The sequence below is a fragment of the Oncorhynchus mykiss genome, chromosome 16 (genome assembly GCF_057628025.1).
Source record: "Oncorhynchus mykiss isolate SJ-2025 chromosome 16, ASM5762802v1, whole genome shotgun sequence".
NCBI lineage: Eukaryota > Metazoa > Chordata > Actinopteri > Salmoniformes > Salmonidae > Oncorhynchus > Oncorhynchus mykiss.
Genome location: NC_143037.1, coordinates 56,348,444 through 56,376,254, shown reverse-complemented (window position 1 = coordinate 56,376,254; position 27,811 = coordinate 56,348,444). Strand labels below are relative to the sequence as shown.

The 27,811-nt window shown below is 44.1% G+C and overlaps 1 protein-coding gene across 10 annotated transcripts; it reads left to right on the top strand.

The window, feature by feature from the left end:
• Nucleotides 1-27,336, top strand: arhgef10lb (Rho guanine nucleotide exchange factor 10 like b). Of its 10 annotated transcripts, none has more exons than XM_036947254.2 (28): nt 1-595; nt 3,510-3,564; nt 6,715-6,996; nt 7,161-7,188; nt 8,253-8,317; nt 8,507-8,572; nt 10,684-10,983; nt 11,066-11,205; nt 12,241-12,321; nt 13,393-13,501; nt 14,033-14,214; nt 14,447-14,626; nt 14,802-14,918; nt 15,219-15,311; nt 16,255-16,425; nt 16,637-16,782; nt 18,475-18,629; nt 19,251-19,366; nt 19,488-19,615; nt 20,112-20,212; nt 20,386-20,507; nt 23,373-23,459; nt 23,664-23,884; nt 24,236-24,393; nt 24,687-24,829; nt 25,057-25,228; nt 25,540-25,665; nt 25,847-27,336. In XM_036947254.2, the coding sequence occupies exons 2-28, from the start codon at nt 3,537-3,539 to the stop codon at nt 26,416-26,418; spliced, it is 4,089 nt and encodes a 1,362-aa protein (XP_036803149.1). In that variant the 5' UTR covers nt 1-595; nt 3,510-3,536; the 3' UTR covers nt 26,419-27,336. The 10 variants fall into 10 exon arrangements, with proteins under 10 accessions (XP_036803149.1, XP_090059566.1, XP_090059567.1 ...); XM_090203439.1 differs by lacking the exon at nt 8,507-8,572 and adding an exon at nt 17,110-17,151 and having other exon boundaries at nt 140-595; XM_090203440.1 differs by lacking the exons at nt 8,507-8,572; nt 12,241-12,321 and adding an exon at nt 17,110-17,151 and having other exon boundaries at nt 22-595.
• Nucleotides 27,337-27,811: the final 475 nt, after the last annotated feature.

Here is a 27,811-nt window from a genome sequence, read left to right as displayed (position 1 = left end):
AGGGTTGTAGATGTCCTCTGTACAGTCTACTCTCACACAGCAGGGTTAGCCTGAGCTTCTGGCCGTAACCAAACAAAGGCTGTCACTAGTTGCTACCCCTACACTAGGATTAGGAAACTCTCCTCTCTCTATGCTTTAGCGCTCAACCGCCCTCCCTTTTCCTCCCTCTTCTCCCGCAGTGCGTTAACCGGCACATCCCTACACGAGAGGCATAAATGCGCTCAACACCCCACCAGCCAATCAAGAGCCGGTTAACGCACTGCGGGGAGAGAGGGAGCGAGAGCACTAAGCATAGAGAGAGGAGTTTCCTGATCCTAGTGTGGGAGCAGCAACTAGTGACAGCCTTTGTTTGGTAAGAGCCAGAAGCTCAGAGCTAACCCTGTTTTATGAGAGTGGACCGTACAGAGGACATCTGATTTAGCTTCAAGGGAAGGGGCTTGGTCATCAAGTCAAGTGAGGGTATTAGGGATGGTGCAGACTCGACAAACCGGCTTCGTTGTTAACACTTGGGGTTGTGCAGAGGAGAGTCCTTGGGATTAAGGGCTGGAGGAAGGCTTTCGGCTGGCTGGTGGTAATCTTTACAGAGAACAAGGAGGTGAGATCTCATTGTTTTTGGCTGTCCATTACACTCCGTTTCTCTGCATCATCACATTGCAACAAAGCCTGGACCCCACTATGGAGGATGGGGAGGTGTGTGTGTTGGGGAGTGACCTCCAGATTTCAAGAGAGTGACCTGGTGCACTTGAAAAGCTTACAGAGCAACCCATTTTGAGGAGAAGTGCATTCTGAAAAGATTGTAGATAACAAATTCTGCAATACTGCACAGGGTCTTTAAATGCCTGAGGTTGACTCCTTTTGACTGCTCGAGAGAGAGAGGTGTAAGTATCTTCTAAAATATCCAGTGATTTTACCTAGGGAGATAAGTCTAGGTGTAATGACATAAAGTACAACAGTTTCATATATTATTTTTGTCTTTAGATGGGATGACATGGTAAACTTTAGTTTGCAGCACCTGCTATAAGAACAGCTATTACCTTTATTGATGCATGTGGTCTGTCACATGCTCTCGTAAAGTCTGGGACATTTCATGTGTGGGCATATTTTGTTGCAATGTTATGTGGTGCATTTTGAAATGTAATACTCACTTGCTGGTCATAAAATGATGCAGATTATTTTTCATTCCCACAGTATTGTCTGACTCTTATGTTTGATCAAGCAGAACTGACTATTGCATAGTAATCCAATCTCTTGTCCCTGACTAAATACATTAACCACCCTTATTACTTTAAATACCAACACAACTAATCTGCTAGTTGAATATAGATATCAATATTAAAGTGACACATGTATGAACTATTAAAACTTCAGTGTTGCCGCTGTAACACATGTTGTCAGTAGTTTTTACATGCTTTCTTGCTACAGTGGGGCAGTGATGTTTGCGACATACATCCCAGAAACCGGGATAGAGGTTTCGATTGAGTAATGTCCTTGGTGTGGGAGTATGGAGTCAGTCACTGACTGGGGTTCCCTTCAGCCAAACAATCCATGCGCTGTTCTCTGTTCTCAGACTGACTGTAGATCAGAGGTTTCTCTCCGTTGGGGTCTATTCATAAGACCGCTCCATCTATGGGCGTCCTTCTCCCCATAGCCTTGTGAATTATTCATCAAAGTTGTATCCCAAATGGCACCCTATTATCTATATAGTGCACTACTTTTGACCATAGCCCTGTGGGCCTATGGTCTCTGGTCAAAAGTAGTGCACTATATAGGGAATGATATTCTATTTGGGACACAGGCCAGGAATGACCCTCCCTGGAGTGTGAGAGCTAGAAGTTCAATACGCCCCCTCGAACAGCACGCTGCTACCACCTTCATTTATCAGAGTGTTTGCATTCAGCTACAGCCGCTAGTTGTTTTGATAAGCGTTCTTTGAATGAAGACCTTTGACCACAGTGTGGGTGTGTCTTTAGAATTAAAAGGTCCACCGAGTTGGGAGCCATTTTGATTTGTTAATCATTCATGAGGAGCATTTATGATCTTTCATGCCTGAGATGATAGTCATCCTGTGTTATGATGTGTTTATAGTTTCTGCCTGCCTTGCCCAGTTCACAGTTGAGTGAAGTCAGTCTGTACTGCATGTCTGGATCTGCAACACACATCTGAAGAATGTAACACACGCAGGTAGCCTATGGCAGAACAGTCAACTGTGAGCATGCAAGGAACTGTCGCAAGGTGTACGTGTGTGTTTGTACTGTACATATAAACTCACCGGACAGTTTATTAGGTACTTTCACAAAAATGGATCACTCCTACAGACGTGGCTTGTTATATAAAACAGGCATCAAGGCATTCAGTTACTGTTCAATTGAATGTTAGAATGGGCTAAACGAGTGACCTTAGCGACTTTGAGTCTGGTATGATTGCCGGACCCAGTATCTCAGAAATGGAAGCCCTCCTGGGCTTTTCACGCACAACAGTGTCTAGGGTTTACCGGGAATGGTGCTACAAATAAAAACATCCAGTCAGCACCAGTCCTGTGGGCGAAAACAGCTCGTTGATGAGAGAGGTCGAAGGAGAATGGCAAAAATCGTGCAAGCTAACAGGCGGGCCACAAACAGACAAATAACAGCGCTGTACAACAGTGGTGTGCAGAACGGCATCTCGGAACGCACAACTCGTCGGTTCTTGTCACGGTTGGGCTATTGCAGCAGACGACAACACTGGGTTCCACTCCTCTATCAGCTAAAACCTAGAAGTTACTGGCTCTAGTGGGCACGCGATCACCAACACTGGACAACTGAAGAGTGGAAAAACATTGCCTGGAACATGACCGCAAGTTTAGTTTACTTGAGTGGCCTGCGCAGTCCCCAGACCTCAACCCAATAGAGCATCTTCGCAGCATGAATGTACCGCTGTCCAATCTGCAGCATCTGCGTGATGCCATCGCATCAGCATGGACCACCATCCCTGTGGAATTTTTCCAATACCCTGTAGCATGCCCCAAATAATTCAGGCTGTTCTGGAGGCAAAGGGCGCTCCGACCCGGTACTAGATGGGTGTACCTAATAAACTGTCTGGTCAGTCTAGTCTTCACAGGCTGTCTTCCTAAGTGTAGGTTAGAGGTTGAGAGAGGTGAAGTGTCAACTATTACAGACCATGTGAGTGAGTTGTTCAGAGTTTCGTCACCATGAAATGCAGCAATATGTGAGTATTTATGAGTTATTTATATAACTCATTAATATGAGTTATTTACTGGATAGTTAGCCCTGGAAAACTATGTTACCATAAGTCACTGATGTAACATTTATGGATATTTATAAGAAAAACAAACTTTTATGCTGATACTTTCAAAAAGGTCATTATGAAACGGACCCAAAAATCCAATAGACCCAAAAGTCCAATGGCCTAAAAAAATCTATATTGGAGCAAATCTGATATTGACATTTTGTCACATCGTATCAGGTTAAAGAATGTTCTCAGTGATTAATTGGGTTGGTTTGTTTTTACAGAGGCTGATGTGACCACAGAGTACACCAATGGCTTCTCCACCCCCTCCAACCTCAGGTGAGTTTCTACTTTCGTCAGTATCGTTATGTGCTGTAGATTTCTGCCTTACAAAGAGGAGATTTACGTCAAATCTTATTAAAACAGTCATAAATAAACAAGAGTTATGGGGACTATTCTGTAACAACTCCCCATTTATATACAATTACAAAGCGATTAGTACTATGTAACAGAGGCGGGTGGTAGGTGGTTCAGGTTGTAGTAATGTACATACTGTATGTCCATGTGTGATAAAGGATTTGTGAATCTATTTGGGCTTCCTCAAGCAGAAGTTCCATCTGAGAAGCATTCCTTACAAACCCTATTTGGTAACAATGTGGAGACAAACATTGACTTGTGAGTTTTACCATTAAATTAGGTCAGCAGCCACACAGTGACATAGCAGTGGCAGCGGCAGTACTAGTGTTACGTGCTACCTGAGGAATCTGTACACTCAAACATAAACAAGGAACCTGTCCCAGACAAACAGAGTGCAGTGCTGATAACATCCTGGCAGCTAACAGGCTCCAGTCTGGAGCTACTTAATCCCTTCATGGCTAGGGGATGGCTAGGGGAGGGCTAGGGGATGGCTAGGGGAGGGCTAGGGGAAAAGGTGAGAGCTCCCGGCATGGGGTCTTAGCCTACTGACCATATGCTGCGTCAGAAGGACTCCTGCTGCCACCCGGGCCATATGTCTCACCCTCCACACGAATCCACCTGCAGAGAATAGGAGTACGGGCAGTTAACATGCACTAGCCAGAGCAATGTTAGGCCCCTGACATGACCTGCTTCTCTTTTAGGTATGTCCTATATTTTTTTTGTGGCATGAAAGAGGATGGCCGTAAACTTAGCATCAATGTACCTGTTGAAGTTTAATAATTTTTTAGACAGGGTAAGGTTTAATGGAGCAGAATAACAGTGCGTGGCGAGTCAGTTAGCCACTGTCATCTACAGGGCCGAGAGTCCTGGGATTTATATGTCTAAGTTGATTGATCCCAGGCAAGTCAGCAAGGTGACGTTATTCCTGCTTGATTCTGACTGTCAGGCAGATCCAGGCATAGGCTACACTCCTTAAAATGAAATGCTACCATATGTTAAGGTTTAGTCCTTCCCAGCGACTGTTTTCCTTATTAGACTTGGCACAACAATGACCTATAATCCGCTAGACCTATAGCGGCTAGACAAGTGGTACTCGAATACAATTTGAAACACAAACCGCCAAGCCGCACTGCTTCTTGACACAATGCTCGCTTAACCCGGAAGCCAGCCGCACCAATGTGTCGGAGGAAACACCGTACACCTGGTGACCGTGTCAGCATGCATTGCGCCAGGCCCGCCACGAGTCGCTAGAGCGTGATAGGACAAGGACAACCTCGAAATAACACTCTGAATTTGAGGTAGGATGGAACTTTTGGCTCACATCATGACATTCTAATGTGATCTGATTATTATAGACCAATTACTTTTTCATCTGTGTAAGGGGGTGGGCTCTAAGCCATCCTTTCAGCCAGTCAGGGCTGTGTAAATATCTTCAAATTTGTTTCATTACACCCACACGATCAGACTGAGCATTTCCAGGACCAAACAAGGCACAGGGAAATTATGAAAATATATTTGAGTTATTTTCATTAAACACATGATTTAACAAATAAAATGACAGACTGCCGGGAGGCTTAAGAAGTAAAATGTTTTTGGTGTTTATTTTGGTCGGGATCCGCGGTCCATTTTGACCCTGTTCTGGGTCTGGATGCAAACTGCAGTGGCGCAGTCTGCCTATTGAGTATGGCTGGACTAGACCATTGTGTTTAATGCTATAGTCACCTGGAGAGCTACAGTACCAGGTGTACAGGCTTTTGTTCCAACCCAGCATTAAAATATAACACAGTATATAAATCACCAACAGTGCATTCGGGAAGTATTCAGACCGTTTCCCCTTTTCCATATTGTGTTACGTTACAGCCTTATTCTTAAATGGATTAAATATTTTGTCATCAATCTACAGACAATACTTCATAATGACAAAGTAAAAACAGGTTTTAGAATTTTTTGCAAATTTATTACAAATAAACTGAAATACCTTATTTACATAAGAATTCAGACCCTTTGCTATGAGACTCAAAATTGAACTCAGGTGCATCCTGTTTCCAATGATCATCCTCAAGATGTTTCTACAACTTGATTGGAGTCCACCTGTGGTAAATTCCACTGATTGGACATGATTTGGAAAGGCACACACCTGTCTACACAGACCATGAGATACAGAGATCCTTGATGACAACCTGTTCCAGAGCGCTAAGGAACTCGGACTGGGGCGAAGGTTCACCTTCCAACAGGATTGCCTAGTTTGCCGGGTGGCCAGCTGTATGAAGAGTCTTAGTGGTTCCAAACTTCTTTCATTTAATAATGATAGAGGCCACTGTGTTCTTGGGGACCTTTAATGCTGCAGACATTTTTTTGGTACCCTCCCCAGATCTGTGCCTCGACACAATCTTGTCTCGGAGCTCTATGGACAATTCCTTTGACCTCTCGGCTTGGTTTTGTCTCTGACATGCACTGTCAACTGTTGGACCTTATATAGACAGATCTTTGCCTTTCCAAATCATGTCCAATCAATTGAATTTACCACAGGTGGACTCCAATCAACTTGTAAAAACATCTCAAGGATGATCAATGGAAACAGGATGCACCTGAGCTCAATTTTGAGTCTCATAGCAAAGAGTCTGAATACTTATGTAAGTAAGGTGTTTCTGTTTTTTATTTGTAATACATTTGTAAAAATGTCTAAATACCTGTTTTCACTTTGTCGTTATGGGGTAGATTGATGAGATATTTTATTTATTTAATCAATCTTGGTGTAAGGCTGTAACGTAACAAAATGTGTAAATACTTTCAGAATGCACTGTATACTGTCAATGCTGTTGCAGACCTCAATCTTCCCAATACTTTGCCTTAGTGTGAGAATACCTCATTTAGACCTACAGTATTTTTTGAGAGAAAAGGCTGATCAGTAACAAATGCGCTGGTAGTCAATAGTACACTGACAACATATGAGATCACTGCAGTGTTTTGGAAATAATGTGTTGTCTCCGGAATGATTGAAGATACATTGTGTAATTGTAATTTGTAACAGTACGTCTCATTTTGTTTAACTTTCTCCCCTCATGTTTCCAGTGCCTATGTCCAACATGGCCTCTAAGATGGAGGAGGAAGAGGAAGGTATGAAGTTTGACTTTGACAACAGTGACGAAGAGTGCAGTACGACACCAGCGAACTCTGTCTCTACCATGGCCAAGGGCTTTGAAGCCACTGTGATGGCGGGACTTGCATCAAAAAGGAACACAATGGGCCCTAGTTCTGCCCAAGACCCAACAGTAAAGCCAAGGCTCAATGGATTGCCGTCTGCTGGAAAGGAGGACCAGAGCATGCACTCACTCCCTCATTCCAATAGCTCAGGTGAGTCTGTCTCAGCATGGTCATGGTCCCATTGGATCTCATTCATAATTGCTTGGGTGAGCTCTGCCATGCTATCATATATAAGCTTTTAGAATGAGACTGCTATTGACTGCATTGTTTTTATCTAGGTAATAACTTAGTCTAAACTGTTTTGTTTTCCACAGAGATGGCTGGAAGAAGGTCTCCTGAGGGGTAGGATATTTACCTTTTATATCTATAATGACTTCTGATTAAACTGTATAGACGAAACCCATTCATATATTTATTCAAACACCTTATCTGTAATATCATCACAATTTCTTCCCAAACTTTGTTTCAATTGGGTGAGAGCAGAAGTTAAACAGTAGCAGATGTTCTCATAAGTTACTAGAGATCATTAACTCAGAGGAGAATCTAGTCACTTTTACTGCTCAGTGTCACAAACACTATTGATCAACTTAGCTATACAATGTTATACAGTACACCACAATGTCCACTGTAATGTTATATACCACAATGTCCACTGTAATGTTATATACCACAATGTCCACTGTAATGTTATATACCACAATGTCCACTGTAATGTTATGTTATACACCACAATGTCCACTGTAATGTTATGTTATATACCACAATGTCCACTGTAATGTTATGTTATACACCACAATGTCCACTGTAATGTTATGTTATATACCACAATGTCCACTGTAATGTTATACACCACAATGTCCACTGTAATGTTATGTTATACACCACAATGTCCACTGTAATGTTATGTTATACACCACAATGTCCACTGTAATGTTACATACCACAATGTCCACTGTAATGTTATGTTATACACCACAATGTCCACTGTAATGTTATGTTATATACCACAATGTCCACTGTAATGTTATATACCACAATGTCCACTGTATTGGGGCTCCCGAGTGGCGCAGCGGTTTAAGGCACTGCATCTCAGTGCTACAGGCGTCACTACAGACCCTGGTTAGATTCCAGGCTGTATCACAACCGGCCTTGATTTGAAGTCCCATAGGGCGGCACACAATTGGCCGAGCGTCGTCTGTGTCAGGGTTTGGCCAGGGTAGGCCGTCATTGTAAATAAGAATTTGTTCTTAACCGACTTGCCTAGTAAAATAAAAATAAATGAATACATTAATTGTCATCTGTGACATCAATTACTGCTCAAATGACATCTCCCCTTAATTAACCACCCATGGCAGCAGTGTCACTCACAGATTTTTTGATGCCCATATTTGTTGTCAATGTTTCAGCCGCTCTGAGCTGGGACTGTCAGGAGACACAGAGGGCTCTGGGAGAAGAAATAGCATTTATGAAGGTAAGGGACACTCTTGAACACATGTTACTTCTGAGTGTAATCATATTATACAGTACATCTGACATTTCCTTGTTGTTTTATAGTCTATTGAGACAACTTTCCCTGGTAATTTGACTTTGTGTGATACAATGCCATAAGCCAGTACACATTGTAATGTTCGCCCCTTATCTTTGTCAATGCCATCTCCAGCAGGATCTATGAATGAGTGCTACTACACCCCTATCTTAAAGGCTGACCACATAGACACTCAGACAGGTCTGTGACCCTGTTTCAGCAGGGCTGTGGTGTCACACATTGTGCACTTCCCTACTTTTACAATCATACTGAGTCACAAGTAGCACGATCACTGTACTTGTACACAGCCAATCTGTAAATAGCACACCCAACTACCTCATCCCCATATTATTACTTACCCTCCTGCTCTTTTGCACCCCAGTATCTCTACTTGCACATCATCTGCACATATATCACTCCAGTATTAATGCTAAATTGTAATTATTTCATCTCCATGGCCTATTTATTGCCTACCCCTCTATTCTTCTACATTTGCACACACTGTACATAGATTTTTCTATTGTGTTATTTACTGTATGTTTGTTTGTGTAACTCTGTTGTTTGTGTCGCACTGCTTTGCTTTATCTTGGCCAGGTCGCAGTTGTCAATGAGAACTTGTTCTCAACTGGCCTACCTGGTTAAATAAAGGTGAAACAAAAAATAAAAATGTGACATCAGCACTGCATGGGGCACCAGCCCAGAATCACACTTAACCAATCAGATCCTTATCCATCCAATGGAAATGGATGGCTTAGCAATCAATTGCAGACAAATCTAGGCTGTATTAATCAAGTACAGAGTAATCATTGCTCTAAAGCAGAGACATCTATTTGAGTATAATAGTACATGATAGGCTACAAATCCCTGTATATGCAGTCTCTCTTTCTCATAGGCAGTCTCTCTTTCTCATAGGCAGTCTCTCTCTCTCATAGGCAGAGTCTCTCTGTCCGCTTTGTGTGTGCGTACGCATGTTTATGAGAGATCTCAGTTGCATGTGTGATTTCTCCCACGCGTGCGTGTGTGTGTGTGTATATATATGAGATATCCGGGTTCCACGTATGTGTGATCTCAGTGGTGTGTGTCCTCACAGCAGTGTGTGCATTATTTGTTCAGTTCAGGCACCGTATGGAGCCACCTCAGCCAAGGAGTGGTTCAGTGTGGTCTCAGAGCTCACTCTGCGACTGCATAAAGGTATATTAAACACCAGACTAGTCTAGTTTAGCCACCCTGTACGTGACCCACAGTCTAAGCTCCTCTAGTATAAGGCACCTGTCACTATTAGGGTTGCAAAATTCCGTGAACTTTCAATAAATACCCTGAATCATCCAACCATGATTTCTGGAAAAGCAGGGAATTTATTGAAAGTTCCTGGAATTTTGCAACCCTAGTCAGTATCACCTCAACCTCAATCCTACCCAGCGTAGCAACATCCTACCCAATGAAGCCCTAGTAAAATTCATTTTGAAATATTGGAAATTGGGAATTTGTCTTTCTTGGTCATGCTTTTTATTTCTTTAGATATCCCTAGTTATACAGGTAAGTGTGGGTTAAAGTTTGCAATGTCTATTTTCTCTGTGCAAACCTCATTATTGGATATTAAACATATTACACACCTTGGCAAACTGAATACTCCCTAATATAAATACAAAACATGTGCTCTAGAGCTAGATATACAACTGGACTTCTTACAGGGGCCAGAGATCTCTCACTTTACAATTCAGCCACCTTCACCTCTGTAATGGGAGAGTATTTATTGACCAGGACATGAATCCTTTTCTTCATCGATAGGGCATACTTTTCCACGCTGAGAGGACCATAGCTAATTCGCCCCACACTAGTCAGGCTCGTAGGGATGGTTGAGATTTTCAGAGACTCCTGTCTCTAATGCTCTTGGTGCCGGGCAGAAATGCCTGTGAGATACAGCTGCCTTCGGTCACCCTGCAGATTCCTGCCAGCATAAACACTTTCCCTCAGACGCCTCGCTTTGGTACGTGACGTCCTCAATGATGATGGTGATGTGCCATGATTGCATACTCTTCAGAAAGTGGCCCACGATACCCATTGCAGAGGAAAATCCAGTGGGATTGTACACCAGATTGACTTGCCTCTGCTCTGTCTCTTCTAGTGACCTTGCTTTGGTAATCTTGTAGTAACCTTGAGTGTAGTCTATTGGCCTACTACCCACCATTTTAGTCTGGTTACTTTGCTATTTACTATGTTTATGGCAAAATAAACCTGGGACTGGTATTAGTGCCCAATTGAGCCTTTTAGCCAATTATCTAAGGTTGGAATGGTGCACTTCTCTCTTCCAGGGAAACCTCCCCCTATTCTTGATGTAGGAGGTCCAGGTGATGCAGCAAGTCCTGAAAATGAAAATGTGTCTAGTCCGGAGGGCCTGCAAAGTCCAGATGGTCTGGCCTGCACAGACAGCCCACCCAGCCCCACCAGTCCCGATAACGTCATGACCGATCCAACCCTCCGCCATGACATGACCAACTCGACCAGCCCTGATGACATCATCATGACTAGTCCAGAGGCCATCTTTAGGACCAGTCGTCCAGAGGTCATCTATGATGACGTGCCCTGTGAGAGCCTCCTCTCTCCTCTGGAAGGTGGGGACTCTGATACAGTGGTGTTTGTGCATGGATGCATGTTTGTTTGTGTGTGTGATTAATGTCTCCCCTGTTGTGTCAGATGACATCTACGAGGACGTCCAGAGGCCAGAAAGCCATCATGGCACCAACAACGGCTGGAGCGACAGTGAGTTTGAGAGCTATGATGAGCAGTCAGACAGCGAGACCAAAATACCCACTGTTGCCCGAAGCAGTAGTAAGGTAAGCCTCCTGTCTCGTATACTCCACTCTGCTGCTTTTGCAATGTCTATATTATGTGTTGTATTTGTTGCTCAGACCTTTTTGCTCAATACTTGCTACAATTATTTAATGACACCCAAGGGCCACCAGCTGGGGGACCCTAGAGTATACTTACAGTGTATACCTATAGACAACAATACATGTAGGAACAACATGGTATAGTTTAGTAGTTTGTTGTGTGTGGTGTTGTCTAGTGCCCTCTCATGGTGTGACCCCAGCATACTTTTGGTAATGTAGTGAATGAATGTTTATACTGAGGAGGAACTGTACACAGCTGGTTTAAATGCACTGCCTTGCTCGCTGGATGAGGAAGTGATACACGTGGGTTCAGTAGTTAGTGGCTTTGTCAGCAGTCTCTCTTGGTTCCTCTTCTTCCTCTCTGGATATTCCCTGTCCATCCACTTACTGCTGCTCCTCCCACTGCTGCTGCTTAAGTTTCTTTCTTCCCTGAATCTGTGTTGATTTAAGATCTGTTTTTCTGAAGAGGCAGGAGTATGGTTCTTATAATATGAGGTATTGTTGATATGCTTGTATGTTGTTGTTTTTTTATCACAAGGTTTTTCAACATTTAAAAAAAGGTTTAATTGGAGATTTGAAATGATATTTTGTGTGGGTTAGGAGCAAGGGGAAATGGTCTCTTTTTTTTGAGGGAAGGCAACAAAAGTGTCTTGTCTTTGCTTGCTGAATGAAATACTATAAATAAGACAATTCAACAAATAGAACCAATGTATTTTTATAATGACTATCTAAGGAGAATGACAGATTTGAGTTTATCTGTACTTTCTGAAACCAATCATTGTTCTACCTTCAATTGACATAATTTTGTCAACCATTTTCACATCTTGTGATTTCACTGGTTGCCTCTTGCTTTCGCCTTGACTATCCTTCTCTTTCCTCTCTCTTTCCCTCAACCCTTCTGTCCGCTCACCTGATCTGGTGTCCTGTCCTTCCACCTTGCTTGTGGGGCCGGGGGCATTGGCATGGCGATGAACTTAGCTTTCTCAGGACATGTGGCGACTGAAAGAGCGCTGTGCCAAGACCAAGCAGGATCTGGCCATGCGCAGCTGTGACTTCAAGGTACTGAATCATTGTTGTAGAGTAAAAATACTGTATGACAGCGACTGTGTCCCATTTCTCTTAACTGGCTCCTTTACCTTCTCTTACCTGCCTTGACTGCTGGTAAGTGAAAAGACTAGTCTATAATTGTTATCTGGATTGTTTGGGTATCAAGTGGTCAAAAGGGATAGGAGGCAGTGTAAAACATTTTGGACACAGCCTCCGACTAGCCTAGCTCTGGTCAAAGGATGGTTGATGTGGTCTCTTTAAAGGGGAAGCATAGCTCTGCGGTGTCTCCTCTCTTTTCTCACATATTTACAGAGCATTATTCTCTCACCCTGTCTCTCTCTCTCTCTCTCTCTCTCTCTCTCTCTCTCTCTCTCTCTCTCTCTCTCTCTCTCTCTCTCTCTCTCTCTCTCACCCTCTCTCTCTCTCTCTCTCTCACCCTCTCTCTCTCTCTCTCTCTCACCCTCTCTCTCTCTCTCTCTCTCACCCTCTCTCTCTCTCTCTCTCTCACCCTCTCTCTCTCTCTCTCTCACCCTCTCTCTCTCTCTCTCACCCTGTCTCTCTCTCTCTCTCTCACCCTGTCTCTCTCTCTCTCTCTCACCCTGTCTCTCTCTCTCTCTCTCACCCTGTCTCTCTCTCTCTCTCTCACCCTGTCTCTCTCTCTCTCTCTCACCCTGTCTCTCTCTCTCTCTGTCTCTCTGTCTCTCTGTCTCTCTGTCTCTCTGTCTCTCTGTCTCTCTGTCTCTCTCTCTCTCTCTCTCTCTGTCTCTCTCTCTCTCTCTCTCTCTCTCTCTCTCTCTGTCTCTCTGTCTCTCTGTCTCTCTCTCTCTCTCTCTCTCTGTCTCTCTGTCTCTCTGTCTCTCTCTCTCTCTCTCTCTGTCTCTCTGTCTCTCTGTCTCTCTGTCTCTCTGTCTCTCTCTCTCTCTGTCTCTCTCTCTCTCTCTCTCTCTCTCTCTCTCTCTCTCTCTCTCTCTCACCCTGTCTCTCTCTCACCCTGTCTCTCTCTCACCCTGTCTCTCTCTCTCTCTCTCTCTCTCTCTCTCTCTGTCTCTCTCTCTCTCTCTCTCTACTTCACTTCTCTTTCAGGTCCAGATGCTGATGAAAGCAGCGAGAAATGGCACCAAGGACGGACTGGAAAAGACAAAGTTAGCTATGATGCGTAAAGTCTCTTTCCTGCAGAAAAAAGAAACCACGGGTAAGCATTATTATTATTATTACCAACTTCTTCTTTTTAAAAACAGTATGTATTGGTTAATGTCAGTTGTCATAGCTCATATATTGTCATGGTTTTTAGCATCGTTGTTGTTGTCAATATCACTAGTCAATGCTGGTTAAACAAATGTAAAAGTGAAATGTCCCAGTTATCAAAGAAGTTTATCAGAGATTTAACACGTCACTCATTCGGTTCTTGAGGTGGCTGTGGTAGGCACTGGGCTGTCAATTCCATCATCAAGGTGTCAGACAACCACAGACAAGGACACAAGGCCAGGGCTGGGTCGTATTCATTGGGCACCAAATGGTAGAAAATGGATTGAAACATACAGGGACAACCTTGACATGTTCAATAAGAAACACATATTTTATGTTTTCTATTGCAAAACATTTGCATTCCCTAATGAATAGGGCCCTGGGCTGGGGCTACACTATATCCTCAGGACATGTGAGAACAGAGCAGTATTGGTAGATAGGCAAATGAGTTTAAAGGTATGTCACTGTCACCATACAGAGGAGAGTGATGATGACGCTGGTTATCTGGACGTGATGGTGTCTGAAGTGAAGCACCCACCGCCCCAGCTGAGCCCTATGCCAAAGGGGCTTAGCACCCAACAGATTATCAGACGCCACATCGTTGGTTCCATTGTACAAAGTGAGAGGAGTTATGTGGACTCTCTCAAGAGAATCTTAGTGGTGAGTGACCTCCACTGTTCTTTTTTTCAACACTTCATTTGAACCATACCCAGACAGTCTGAAGTCATTTTGATTCACAGACATTAACTTCAGAGGTCATCCTCCGGGTGGCTGGTTGCAGCACCTGTGTAGATCTGAACTGACTGGATAGGTGTTAACACTGATGATGAGTCCAGCTAACCAGATATCAGTGAGCATCACTCTGATTGGTTCTCCTCCTTGCTGCTCTCAGGAGTACCAGAAGCCCTTGCTTGAGCCAGAGGCCCGGATCCTGAGCGATAAGAAGGTGCGGCCCATATTTTACCGGCTGCGGGAGATCCTGCAGTGCCACTCAATGTTCCAAATCGCCCTGGCATCCCGTGTGGCCGAGTGGGACCTCAGTGAGAAGATCGGAGACCTCTTTGTGGCCTCGGTCAGTATGGAGGATGGATCTATCCAAGTGCAGGGACCAGGCTCCAGTTCATTAGGACACACAACGCAAATGAACACGGCCCTGTTGGAATACTTAGAAGGAAAGGATAGATTTTCTATGTATCCTTCCACTAATATTATATGACTGGATGTTGCATCCATTTTTCTCTCCACAGTTTTCCAAGTCAATGGTACTAGACGTGTACAGCGACTACGTCAACAACTTCACTAACGCCATGGCGCTCATCAAGAAAGCCTGCATTTCCAAGCCAGCTTTCCTGGAGTTTCTCAAGGTGGCCTACTCTCTCCTCTTTGATCATTCAGTTTACAATGAATTAGACTTATTTCCTCTCCCGCTACAGTATATCTATTTGTATGCAATAAGTTAAAAGTTTGGCATCTATTTGCATTCAATGTTTTCTTGTAGCATTTGGTGAAATGGTCAGTCAGATTCGCATCCAGACGGTTAATTCTGAATTTGAAAGTGAGAATGTGTTTGACATCTCAGGGCTACTATATACTGTATATCATCCTCTTAGATACGATGTAATGACCTCCCTGTTGACTTGGCCTCTATGCTTGTGCCCCCACAGAAGAAGCAAGTGTCAAGTCCTGACAGAATCACTCTTTATGGCCTTATGGTTAAACCAATCCAGCGCTTCCCTCAGTTCATCCTGCTGCTACAGGTTAGTACCAAGACACAGCAAAAACTAGCATCTTATCTTTTTGAAGATTCATGTATAATACTTGTTCATGATCTATATAAATATATGCTATAGGCTGTACACTAACATTTACTCATCTTTACTTCTATTTTAGTTTGTGTTGATTATGTTGAAGTATTGTTTATTAAGCTCCATGGAACAAAGCATGTGTCGAGAAGAGGAACAAAGAAAAAACTAAACTATTTTAAAACCTTCTCATAAATATGTATTTGGAAAAAGGCCTTATTATAGTGTGCTCTGCCAAGCATGTCAGGTAGAAACCCAGACAGCTTTCTTAGTATTAATGAACTCATAGGATTCCCCTGAGGAAGTGAGAGGGCGAGTGTTTGTAGTGAAATGTGGCTCCCTTCAGTGCATTTGGAAAGTATTCAGACCCCTTCCCTTTTCCACATTTTGTTACATTACAGCCTTATTCTAAAATGGATTAAATACATTTTTTCACTCATCAATCTACACGCAATACCCCATAATGACAAAGCGAAAACAGTTTTTTAGATATTTTTGCAAATTTATTACAAATTTAAAAACAACTTATTTACATAAGTATTCAGACCCTTTGCTATGGGACTCGAAATTGATCTCGGGTGCATCCTGTTTCCATTGATCATCCTTAAGATGTTTCTACAACTTGATTGGAGTCCACCTGTGGTAAATTCAATTGATTGGACATGATTTGGAAAGGCACACACCTGTCTTTATAAGGTACCACAGTTGACAGTGCATGTCAGAGCAAAAACCAAGCTATGAGGTCGAAGGAATTGTGGGAAAAAGTCAAGGGGTCTGAATACTTTCCGAATACTCTGTTACTAAAGACTGTTTTCTATCTCTCTCTCTCATTCTCTCTCACACACACACACTCTCTCTCTCCTTCTCCCCCCACTTGCTCTCTCCCTCCCTCCTTCAGGACATGCTGAAGAACACTCCCCGGGCCCACCCTGACCGCCTGCCCCTGCAGTTGGCCCTCACTGAGCTGGAGACGTTGGCCGAGAGGCTGAACGAGCAGAAACGAGTCGCTGACCAGGTCGCTGAAATCCAGCAGCTGGCACGCAGCATTGGTGACCGTCAACTGAGCAAGGTGACGTGTGTGTGTATATACATATGCTAAAGACACCACCAATGATTTCCAATGTCTGTCTGTCTTTCTCAAAACAACATCTTTTCTTTTTAAGGTAAATTTGAAAAACAAATGTTTTAGTCAATTCCATTGTGTGTAAGAGTAAGTGAGGAAGTGTGTTGTGTGTGTGTGTGTGTGTGTGTGATGTGTGATATTTGTGTCCCCTCTATAGCTCTTGAACTCAGACCAGAGGCAGCTGATACTGTGTGAGGTACTGATTGAGACAGTGTATGGGGAGAAAGGACAGGTCCTTAAGTCCAAGGAGCGCAAAGTTTTCCTGCTGAACGACACCCTCATTTGTGCAAACATCAACGTCAAGTAAGTCAGCACTACCAGGATGAGACCATAGATCATCTATGTACGAGACATACTGTCTCATGTGGAGGAAGCTGGTGGGAGGAGCTATAGGAGGACGGGCTGCAATGGAATAAATGGAACGATATCAAACACATCAAACATATGGGAACCACATGTTTGACTCTGTTCTATTTATTCCATTCCAGCCATTACAATGAGCCTGTCCTCCTATAGCTCCTCCTACCAGCCTCCACTGGTCTAATGTCATGTTGTGGAATGACAACCACACTGTGTATTCATGTCGACCAACTCTCTTTTTCTCCATCTTGTCCAACACAACTATTGTAGATATGAGAATCACGGCACTGATAATGTCATAAATGAACAAAGGTAAAGTTTTCCCCAAAATGTATTGCAACTTTACGCTTCAAAACCTCAGTTTTGATCAGAGAGCCTGATAAATTATTTGTTGCACCCTACTTGATTCGGCTCATGCCTCATGCCAACTTTGCCCCCAACTTTCACATTTCCGGAGGAACAGATCACAATTCTTCTCATGCACAATTATGGGGATTGATGATTAGTAACGTGCCCTGAAAATCAGTAGGGGGTGCTGGTGTTTGGAGAAGGATTCAACTTATCAGAAGGACTGTAATTGCATTACGTATTCCTTGACCTCCTTTCATGCTGTTGATTCAAAGAGCCTTGACACTTTTAACAGGATTTCTCAATTGCTGTTAGGATTGCATTATCTCTTTTTCTATTATTTTTGTAATAATTATTTATTACATAAAACACAAGGAAGGGGTAACATTAAAGTATTAGAACATGAAGGACAAACAATACAGCATCAAGACACTATCAAACATGTATCAGTCTTTCCGCAACAGAGCCATCCTTATGTGTGAGGGTGAGGGTGCGTGTGCATGATAGTGATATAAAATATGTCATAGTTTCCTTTTTGACGATCACAATCTTGTGAAGCCCGAACCCTCCAAGATCCCCCCCCCACTTTCCCCAATAGCTGTCCCTCAAACATTCGAGACCCCTCCCACAGTCACCCCCCCACCCCCCCAGAAGAAAAGCAATTCCATTCCCCACTACCAAGAACCCCCCCAATGCACCAACAACCAAGAGAATGAACTGCATTTGCATTATCTCTTACATTCAAAGTTTTTTTCACAAAAATGATGCACGCATCGACGAGGCAGAAGCCAGTGTGACAGTGTTAAGATTCTGAACAACCAGATAACAAGCAACAATGACAAGAAGCTGCCATGTGGAGAATCGCAGGTGGCTCGTTTCAGCTCGCTGTTATTGATACCATGTCTTGTTTTGACTCATGTCATGTCTATGCTAATATGGCAAAAATGTGATAGCTAACTAACCAACATCTGTAACAATATATTTGCGAAACAACCACTGCTCAAGAGTTGTATTTGTATTCAAAAACAATTTGGAGACTAAATATAATTGACATGTTGTCAACAATCTAAGCCAACCCTTTATGGTTTGCCCCATAGTTGCACACACATCATTTTTGTTGCTATACAACCAACCTGTTTATAGTTCAGGCCCATAGAGATGGAAAAGAGAGGACAATATCTTTGTAGTGACGGCTTCTTGGACAGCATGGGAGGCACCATTGAGAACAAGTTTTGGGAACATCTCTATGTTCAGGCCAGTGAAATGTGTTCCTGTTTCCTCCACTAGGGGTCCCCCTGATATCAGCAGTCTAGTTCCCATTGGTCCTAAATACACAGTGAAGTGGAGTGCCCCCTTGCTGCAGACGCAGGTAGTAGAGGTGGGACAGGAGAGCTTCCAGAGCAAAGATACTGGGAAACGGCCAAACGTTGCCAATGTTCCAGGTAAGAACACACATTCAGTTCAATAAAAAAAGGATGCATTGTACACTTTCACATTCAAGACAAGATACTATTGTAATGAAAAGCAACTTTTCCCACTCTATTACCGGGTACCTGCTTGGGAGGAACTGACTAGTTTTGAAATCTCTCTAAAGGCTTCAGTTCCATAATTGAGTGATAAAAGAGGCTACATTGTAACCCTCTGGGAGTAGTTCAGATGTTGTCCCTCCGGTCTCATTTCTGAGATAAACATCCCTGTATTATTTTGCGGTTCAGTCTCATTTGGAGTTAACTTACTGTGGAAGTCTTTTGGTGGAGAAACCCAGCAGGACATTTCCTAACTGTTGAAATGCCAGAGAATGATGGTGACAGAGACAGGATATCCTACCGCAAAGGGCAGGTATAGGTGTCGTCTTTTTCTCCAGCCACCTGATTCAGCTGATCACAGTCCACACCTCAAGAAAGAGAATTAGTTGAATCAGATGTACGACAGAGAAAGACTTCAACCACAACGGACCTTTGTACATAAGACTGGACACACCTGCTTTAAGAGGAGTAAGAATAGGATGAGATGGAGGATGGTGATGATGACGCAGACAGTGAAGATGTGACTGTATGTGCCAGGTAAAGTGTTCCTGGGCCCTCCCAGACTGTACCAGGAGCTGGAGGAGCTACAACACGACCTGTATGTGGTTGAAAACATCACCCTGCTGGTGGGGACTTTACAAGGCACCTACCAGGTAAGAGAAACACACACTCGCACACCTACGTTTTCTTTCCAACTGGACAGACAGTATCACATTGGCAGTTTATCATGTGATACCATCCCTCTACCACCCTCTTTTTTTTGTTTTTCTCCAGAACCTGAACACAACAGTAGGGCAGGACTGGTGCCTTGCACTGCAGAGGCTCATCCACATCAAAGATGAACAGATCCAGTGTGCCAACAAGTGCCGCCTGCGGCTGGCTGTGCCAGGCAAGCCTGACAAGTGAGTGCCCAGGAGGTTAACTGGGGCCCTGTGTATGTGTGGGGGGGGGGGTGTATGTGTGGGTAGGTTGTAAGAAGATGGCAGGGCAGCTTGGAGTGGGTGGCAAGGCCTGGCACATTCTTCATCCTCTACTGCCAAGCTGTGGATGGAACTCTCTCAGCTCTAGTCTATTCCTGTGTGGTTTGTTATTGGAATCTTTACAACTCTCCATTTAAATGCCAAAATGGGCAGTTAGAGCTTACACGTTTATTCATGTTTCTGATTGAAACTCAATCTCTACTGAAGCAATTCAAGGTCCAGCATTAACAAAGATATCCACTAGCCCATAGCCCTAGAAAGTAGGGACAGGGCTAGATCAGGGAGAGCTGAGGGGTAGTCTGGATGTTCATGAAGTCCCTCTCACACCCCCTCTCCCATCCACACCATCCTTTGTTGTGATTGTCTGTGTTCATGCACGTGTGTTACATGTTAATGCATGCATTTTGTTGCTCCTCAGATCTGGACGACCGGTCAGTTTCATGGTGGTTTTCAACACTCCCAGTCCCCTCAGCAAGATCTCCTGGGTCAACCGTCTACACCTCGCCAAGATAGCCAAGAGTAAGTCGAGCTCTCCAACAATGCCATTTAACATTATAGCAAACCTAGCTCAGCTTTGGACTCATAACACAGAAATAATAAATGTTGGCGCTTTTTGGCATATTGGTCATAATTTGTCCACTGGGAAAGGATGTTGCAGAGGTGTACAACTAAACGTATCACTGTTGATACAGGGGAAGAGAACACGCCAGGCTGGGTGTTTGCAGAGGATGATGGGAAGACTAGACATCCATTTTGGTGTCCCCTGCTAGCCTGCCGACTTCCCATCTTCTCCTCCAAAACACAAGACCAAAAGGTAAGCAGCTACAGCTGAGAGGAAGCTCAGTGAAGGTGTCTGATACAGTGCTGGATTTGCTGTCGAACGGAGAGCAGAGGCAAGAGGTAGCAGGCGTTGGCTTGATCCAACGGGAATCGGAACACCATCAAATAATTGCCACTCAAGGAAGTGTGACTGGGGTTTCTGTGTGTCACAGGCTATGATTAGCAGTTTATGCAATAGTCCCATCTCATTCATTGCCAGTCTCTGCTACGTCTCCTGGCAGCTGAGCTGGATAAGGCTGACTGATGAGATTATGGAAGCTGTTTGATAAAGGAAATGGAATCCTTCACTCACATGAGGAGAACAGCAGTCCTTGCCCATCTAAGGGACCACTACATTACCATTGCAATGACCGACACTTGATTGTATTTCAAGACTGCTGAGTTGAGTTCATCTATATTATGATTGGTATGATGATATGAAGTCTTGGTCTCATCTACGCATTTCCCCCGGCACATTTCCGTTACTCAGAGAGAAAAAATCTGCACCGTAACTTAAAGCAGTATTTTGAGCTGTCACAAAAGAAGCCATTATTGAGTAAAAAGCAAATATGTTGAGATGAAAGGTGTAATGATATGCCATGCTAACACACCCCCTTAGTTTGCCTGGCAGGGTTAAAGAAACGAGGATTGAAGAGGATATGAAATATGCATTGTTGGCACCTTGAATGTGCCAAACTTACTCATTATATTAGAATAATGCAGTTGTAGTTGAAAGTAAACTTTTTGTAAAAGCCTGTGGGAGTGTGTGCTTGTGCGTGCGTACATGTCCTGTTAAGGAGATGGGGTACTATTATTCTTCTGTTTCATTTTTTGAGCAAAGAGATCACCCACAGCCTCCACTGAAAGATGCACAAAAATGAATTACATAGTTTGTTTCAATCTGGAGTCATGTCATCAGTCCGATCTAGTGATAATCTAAGTTCCCCCCCTTTCAGAAGAGGTCTGGCCACCCTCTGAGCCTGGTTCTTCTCTAGGTTTCTTCATAGGTTCCTGCCTTTCTAGAGTTTTTCCTAGCCACCTTGCTTGTACATCTGCATGGCTTGCTCTTTTGGATTTTAGACCGGTTATCTGTACAGCACTTTGTGACTGCTGATGTAAAAAGGGCTTTATAAATACATTTGATTGAGGATTGAACACACACTGCCAAAAACGTATCAACATACTCAACTGCTGGTCATACTCTACCTTTAAAATAAGTGAATCTGATTCAGTTTCCGCTTTCATAGTATCTGTGTCTAGGGATAAAGGAGAGATCAAAGGGTAAGCACCTTATTTCTGGGGACTCGGCTGAGGCCATTGACTGCTGAAGATAATCCATGAAGCGAGGAAAATGCTGGATGGCATTCCAAGTAGTCTTTTCAAGTTGAAATTGAAAGACTAACGGCTGGTTTCTCTAAACTAAACCCCCCCTGGACTCTCCGGAAAGGCTCTCCCACAATTATGCCTGCATAAATTACAAGTAAACAGTAAATCACAGACCAACATGCATCCAAAATGGCACCCTATTCCCCCTGTGTGGGCTCTGGTGAAAAGTAGTGCACTATATAGGGAATAGGGTGCCATTTTGAATGCAACCCGGTGTTCTTTTCTGGAAGGGTATCCACACTCCCTCCACTCCTCCAAGCTCTTACATACTGTTCACCACCATTCCCTTCATCTTAACTATTTGAAATTCAGATGCCTGTCTCTGAAAAGAGAGCTTGTGTGTGTTGGATGGCGTTTTTAAAATGTCCTCCTGGCGAAAATATACATGTACACCATTTGTATGGAAATGCAGCAGCAGTGGCAGATGCCAGTTATCATGGGACTTCACACCACTGCAGGGTATACGGAGACGATGGACTAGACTCTGTTTGAGGACATGCACAATGTTCCAATTATCATCCATATGTTGCATTATTGTGGGTCAACAAATTTGTTATATGGCTTCAGTGTGTGTGTGTGTGTGTGTGTGTGTGAAAAGAACATGCTGATTTGTTTTGATCCCTGTTCCTCTAATATCATCTGCCTCGTCCAATCAAACCCCATTGGAAATCTAATTAGTCTTCAGCTGCAAATATAAATACATTTGGATTCAATTATTCAACAAAACAATTTACTACACAGAGTGTAATCTTAGCACCCAGAACCACAGCTCAGCTTCATTTGAATAAGGCTGTCATGAGTGTGAACATCAAGTCTAGCAGGATGTTCCAGAAATGTTCTTATAATGCTATGAAGCTACTGAGGTAAAGGAACGGTCAGCTAAAACATTCACTGGGCTGCTGTTATATCCCGTTCATAGACAGAATTTAGCTATAATATACAATATATTGTCTATAATCCCGAATACATATACATTGAGATTAAATCCACTTCAATCAGTGTAGATGAAGGGGAGGAGACAGGTTAAAGAAGGATTTGTAAGCCTTGAGACAATTGAGACATGTATGTGTGCCATTCAGAGGGTGAATGGGCAACGCAAAATATTTAAGTGCCTTTGAACGGGGTATGGTAGTAAGTGCCAAAAGCACCGGTTTGAGTGTCAACTGCAACGCTGCTGGGTTTTTCACGCTCAACAGTTTCCCGTGTGTATCAAAAATGGTCCACCACCCAAAGGACATCCAGCCAACTTGACAGAACTGTGGGACACACTGGAGTCAACAAGGGCCAGCTTCCCTATGGATCGCTTTCGACACCTTGTAGAGTCCATGCCCTATGAATTCAGGCTGTTCTGAGGGTAAAAGGTGGTGCAACTCAATATTAAGAAGGTATTCCTAACGTTTCGTAGACTCCGTGTAGCTATATAACTGAGTACAGTAGGTCTGTGGGTAAAAGTGAGCGTTTGTTGTGTCTGTAGCTGGAGACGGCCCTTCACAACCCGGTCCAATGTGCCCTGCTGGCATTCTCTGCAGCCAGCACCTCTCTGCCACAGGGCTACCTTTGGGTGAGTACTGCAAACCGTGGTTGAGTTGTGGTGAAGTGTAGCGAAGGTGGTCCAATTAACTATAATGGTTCATGTGATGAGTAACCTAAGCCTAGGCTTTAGCTCTTTTTTTGCTCAACGGGCTCAGGTGATCTAGAGTCACGCAGTAGACCTGTGTTCGATAGCTGGTCAGCCCCATTAACATCCTGTATCTGTCATGACCAGGTGGCCAGTGGAGGTGACCGCAACCATGGTCAAGTGGAAATCTTCTCTCTGAACCGCTCCATGCCGCGCATGGTCAAGTCCATCCAGATGGGGGCGCCAGTCCTGTGTCTGGATCACGTGATGGAGCCTTGTCCCACAGAGGAGGAAGGGGAGGGGGAGGCTGCTGTCAAGAGCACAGCCAGGACTGGCAACACCATCTGTGTAGGCCTGCAGGATGGCAAGTGAGTCATTGTGTGTACTGTAGTACAAGCAAACACTGCAGAATGAGTTTACACAATATGCTGACACCCATGTGTTTAGTGAACATGGCTGAATTTTTCATGCTGCACCTTTTGGATTTGGTTATCCACTATTCTCCAAGGACCCAACAAATCAGAAAAAAGTGCCAGACTTAACATTTACCATTCAGTTCATTGTGACTTTTGTATTGTCCATATCAATGTTAGTAGAAACCGGAACGTATCAGCCCAAGTGGCCACACACAACTCTATCAGTAGAATTCAAGTTGCCTCATGTCATTGTCATATAACTAGTAAAAGGTCACCCTATTTCTCATGAACTCCATTTCCCAGCATTCATGTGTACGGTACCGTGGACACTTCGACCCAGTGCCTGCTGACCTTCTCCAACCCAGACAGTTGTCCAGTTCTGTGCCTGAAACACTCTGCCTCCTTCCTGTTCGCTGGGCTGGGGAATGGAAAAGTGTCTGTTTATGCTCGGAAGAGTGGAGGTGAGACCGCAAACCAACTGTATAATATTGTATCCTGCCATGTCCTTGTATAATCAAGGTATTCCATTACAAGTTACAAGACAACATCAAGATGAACATACTATAGGCCTATAGGTCTGCCTCTCAGTCTGCTGTTGTACCACTACACTCTCCTGAACAGTGCTCTCATAGACTTAAATTGAATATAATAATAATGTTTCTCTATGGTGTTCTCAATAATCTACCTGGTTAAGTCAATGTGATATATAAATAAGTAACCATCATTAACATTGACCATTTTCTCTTTTTTCCAGAGGGGCTGTGGGACCCTGAATCGTGCAGGCTGGTGACTGTGGGCAGTGGCCCCATCCGCACCCTCCTAACCCTAGAGAATGCTGTGTGGGCCAGCTGTGCCAACCACGTCACCGTCATCCAGGGCTCCAGCCTCCACACACAGGTTAGCAAAACACACCCTTCTATACACCCTCATTTACAGAGGGCTGAAGGAATGAGGAAGAGAAGAGGGACAGAGCGACTATATGACCCGAAAAGGATTGGATAGGTGTAATATGATACTGTAGCTAGTAAGGAAAGGACACGTGAATTGACAACCTCTCTCCTATCTCGCTGGATCATAACACCTCTTTCTCATTCATTCACTAATTCTCTCTCCCCCTCTGAAAGAGTTTTGACGCGCACCCTGAGCCACTGGTCAGTGTGAGTCACATGGTGCGGGCGGGGGGAGGGGTGTGGATGGCCTTCTCCGAGGGCTCATCCATCCGCCTGTTCCACACGGAGACACTGGAGCACCTGCAGGAGATCAACATCTCCACACGCTCCACCTTCCTCAGCCCAGGCAAGTACAGTGTAGAAGGTCACAGGTTACCGACCACTTGTTTCACTTACATGATTCAAAACCAGTCCTTAGACACTTGTGTAGGTCTAAAAGGATTGGATACAGGTATGAGAAACTGGTATTAGCTCCACATTGCCCTATGTAAGGCTAGGTGTAATTTAACCCCTGGTGATAATCTATTAAATAATTTCAGATATACACAAGAGGCTGGCATAGAGGCTAGGAATGGATCATAAATGTTGACGAGGGCAACTGTAACGTTGACATGAACAGGAGGAAGTGACAGAATGGTGGTTGTGTCTCTCTTCCAGGGCAGCAGGGCAGCGTCCGGGTCACCAGCCTACTCATTTGCCAGGGGCTGCTGTGGGTGGGCACTGCCCAGGGCATCATCGTCACCCTGCCCGTGCCCAAACTGGAGGGTATCCCCAAAATAACAGGTCAGGCTTAGCACAGACACAACTGACGTTTTCACATGAAAACTGGCATCCGGTTACTCCCATTGCTTTGGTGTGACTGGCTGTATTATGTATTATAATTGTGTAATAAAATCAACCAACCAACCCACCAATCAAGTTGTGTGTTTTCTAACCGAGGCCTTGTGTGCTATTTGTCCCATAGGTAAAGGGATGACGTCTCTAAACGCTCACTGTGGCCCTGTGGATTTCCTTGTGGTCACCTCCAGCACCCTGTCCCCAGACATGCTCAAACGGGATTCTGTCTGCGAGACTGCCGACCAGGCCAATGGGGGAGCGGGAGGAGGAGAGGGTGGGGAGCGGAGGAATGAATTGTCCCAGGAGTCACTCTCGCAACCTGACTGCTCCTCCCCTCAGGGAGAGCCCACCAAGGCCAAGGGAATGCTGCTTCAGTATCGCCTCCGCTCAACCACCCAGCTGCCCGGCAAGCTGCTGACAGCCGAACCCGACCAGAGCCCATGTGACGCCCCACCGGAGACCCCGGAGCACAGCCCTGAGGACGGCTCTATCTACGAGCTGAGCGAGGACCCTGAGGTATGGGTACGGGGGCAGACCCCGGCCAGGGAGGGGCGTGGGAAGGACAAGGTGACCTCGGCTGCCGTCTTCTCCGGAGGCAGGGGGTTCCGTCGACTTGGGGAGGAGACTATAGCAGCCAATGGGGACCCAGATGAAAGTACGCTCATGGTTTGGCAACTCCCACTAACAGTGAGTCCATGAGGATACAAGACTGATTGGACGAGACGAGAGCTGGCTCCGCAGGCTCCTCCCACTCGCCTGATGTATTGCGTGCTCTATGAAGAAGAGACTATTAAACAATATATATTCAGGATGACTAGACTGTCATGAAGGGCTATAAAGGATGGTACATTCCTCTACCACCTTGGTGGTTGGATTTCTGGATGGAGTCTGAGGGAGTAGTGGTGTGCTGCAAACTGTGTTTGACATGTTTCAGGACCTCACACACACTCCTCCCAGCAGATGCTTCTTCAGTCTGGCAGATCTAGACCAGGGGGTCTCGTCAAATGGAATTTGAGGAGGTTCACTCCACATAATTTTGCATTTTGCACGTTCTTGAAAAAAGTATAATTGACAAGTGATTGAAAAGTGACAGTTACGAATGTTCGATTTCGATTCTTGTTGTCACTCTAATTGACTCCTATTGCCAGTGTATCACGTGTGTTGCTAACACACAACATGACAGCTAATGTTAATGTTAGGGTGTATGGGAGCATGTTTATAAAGTACTTCTAAACTCTTTACACCCCCCCCCCCCCCCCCCACCACCTTAAAGGGTACGTTCATGTAAAGTGTTACCAGTTAACTTAATGTAAAGTAGAGATACAGTACACTGACAGGTATCCCGCTTTTGGGGGGAAAAAGAGAAATCTACATATAACATTTCTCTAAAATCAACTTGATGATCAACATACTGTGTAATAACATCTTGTCCTGTCTTTCTGTGAGGATTTTGTCTAATGTCCTGTTTTCCATTTCAATAATCCAGAAGATGTGAAGAAGAAAAAGCACCAAGGGAAAGAATGTCTCAGCTACTTTATGCTTGACAGGTACTTATTTTGGACAGTGTGTTTACAGTGTGTTACTTTGTTATTTGAATAAAGAGATCATGGTCTGATACAGGCTCTTTTGCTGATTTTTGCCAACTCAGTGAATGCCTTTGGGGAGGCAGTTGAGATACAAGCTAACAGACTACCATTATTATCTTGGACACCGAGGGGGACATGGTGCTACTGTGTGTGTGTGTGTGTGTCGAAAAAAATACATGTGAAACATTTGTTTGTAAAAAAACTTATGTCAAGCATTAAAATACATTTAAAAATGCATACAAAATAAATTTGGCCAATGTTTTTATATTTCACATGTATCCTAAAATGCATTAAATAAATACACAGAGTACAAACCATTAAGGGCACTTGCTCTTTCCATGGAATAGACTGACCAGGTGAAAGCTATGATCCCTTATAGTTATTGAAGTGGATTTAACAAGTGGCATCAATCCGTGTAGATGGAGAGGAGATTTTGAAGACCTGAGACATGGATTATGTATGTGTGCCATTCAGAGGGTGAATGGACAACCTAAAATATTTAAGTG

Coding starts and splice junctions, on each gene's coding strand:
- arhgef10lb (XM_036947254.2), top strand. CDS start 3,537: ATGGCTTCTCCACCCCCTCCAACCTCAG. Junction 24,394..24,686: donor TTATGCTCGGAAGAGTGGAG/GTGAGACCGCAA, acceptor TCTTTTTTCCAG/AGGGGCTGTGGGACCCTGAA. Junction 24,830..25,056: donor GCTCCAGCCTCCACACACAG/GTTAGCAAAACA, acceptor CCCCTCTGAAAG/AGTTTTGACGCGCACCCTGA.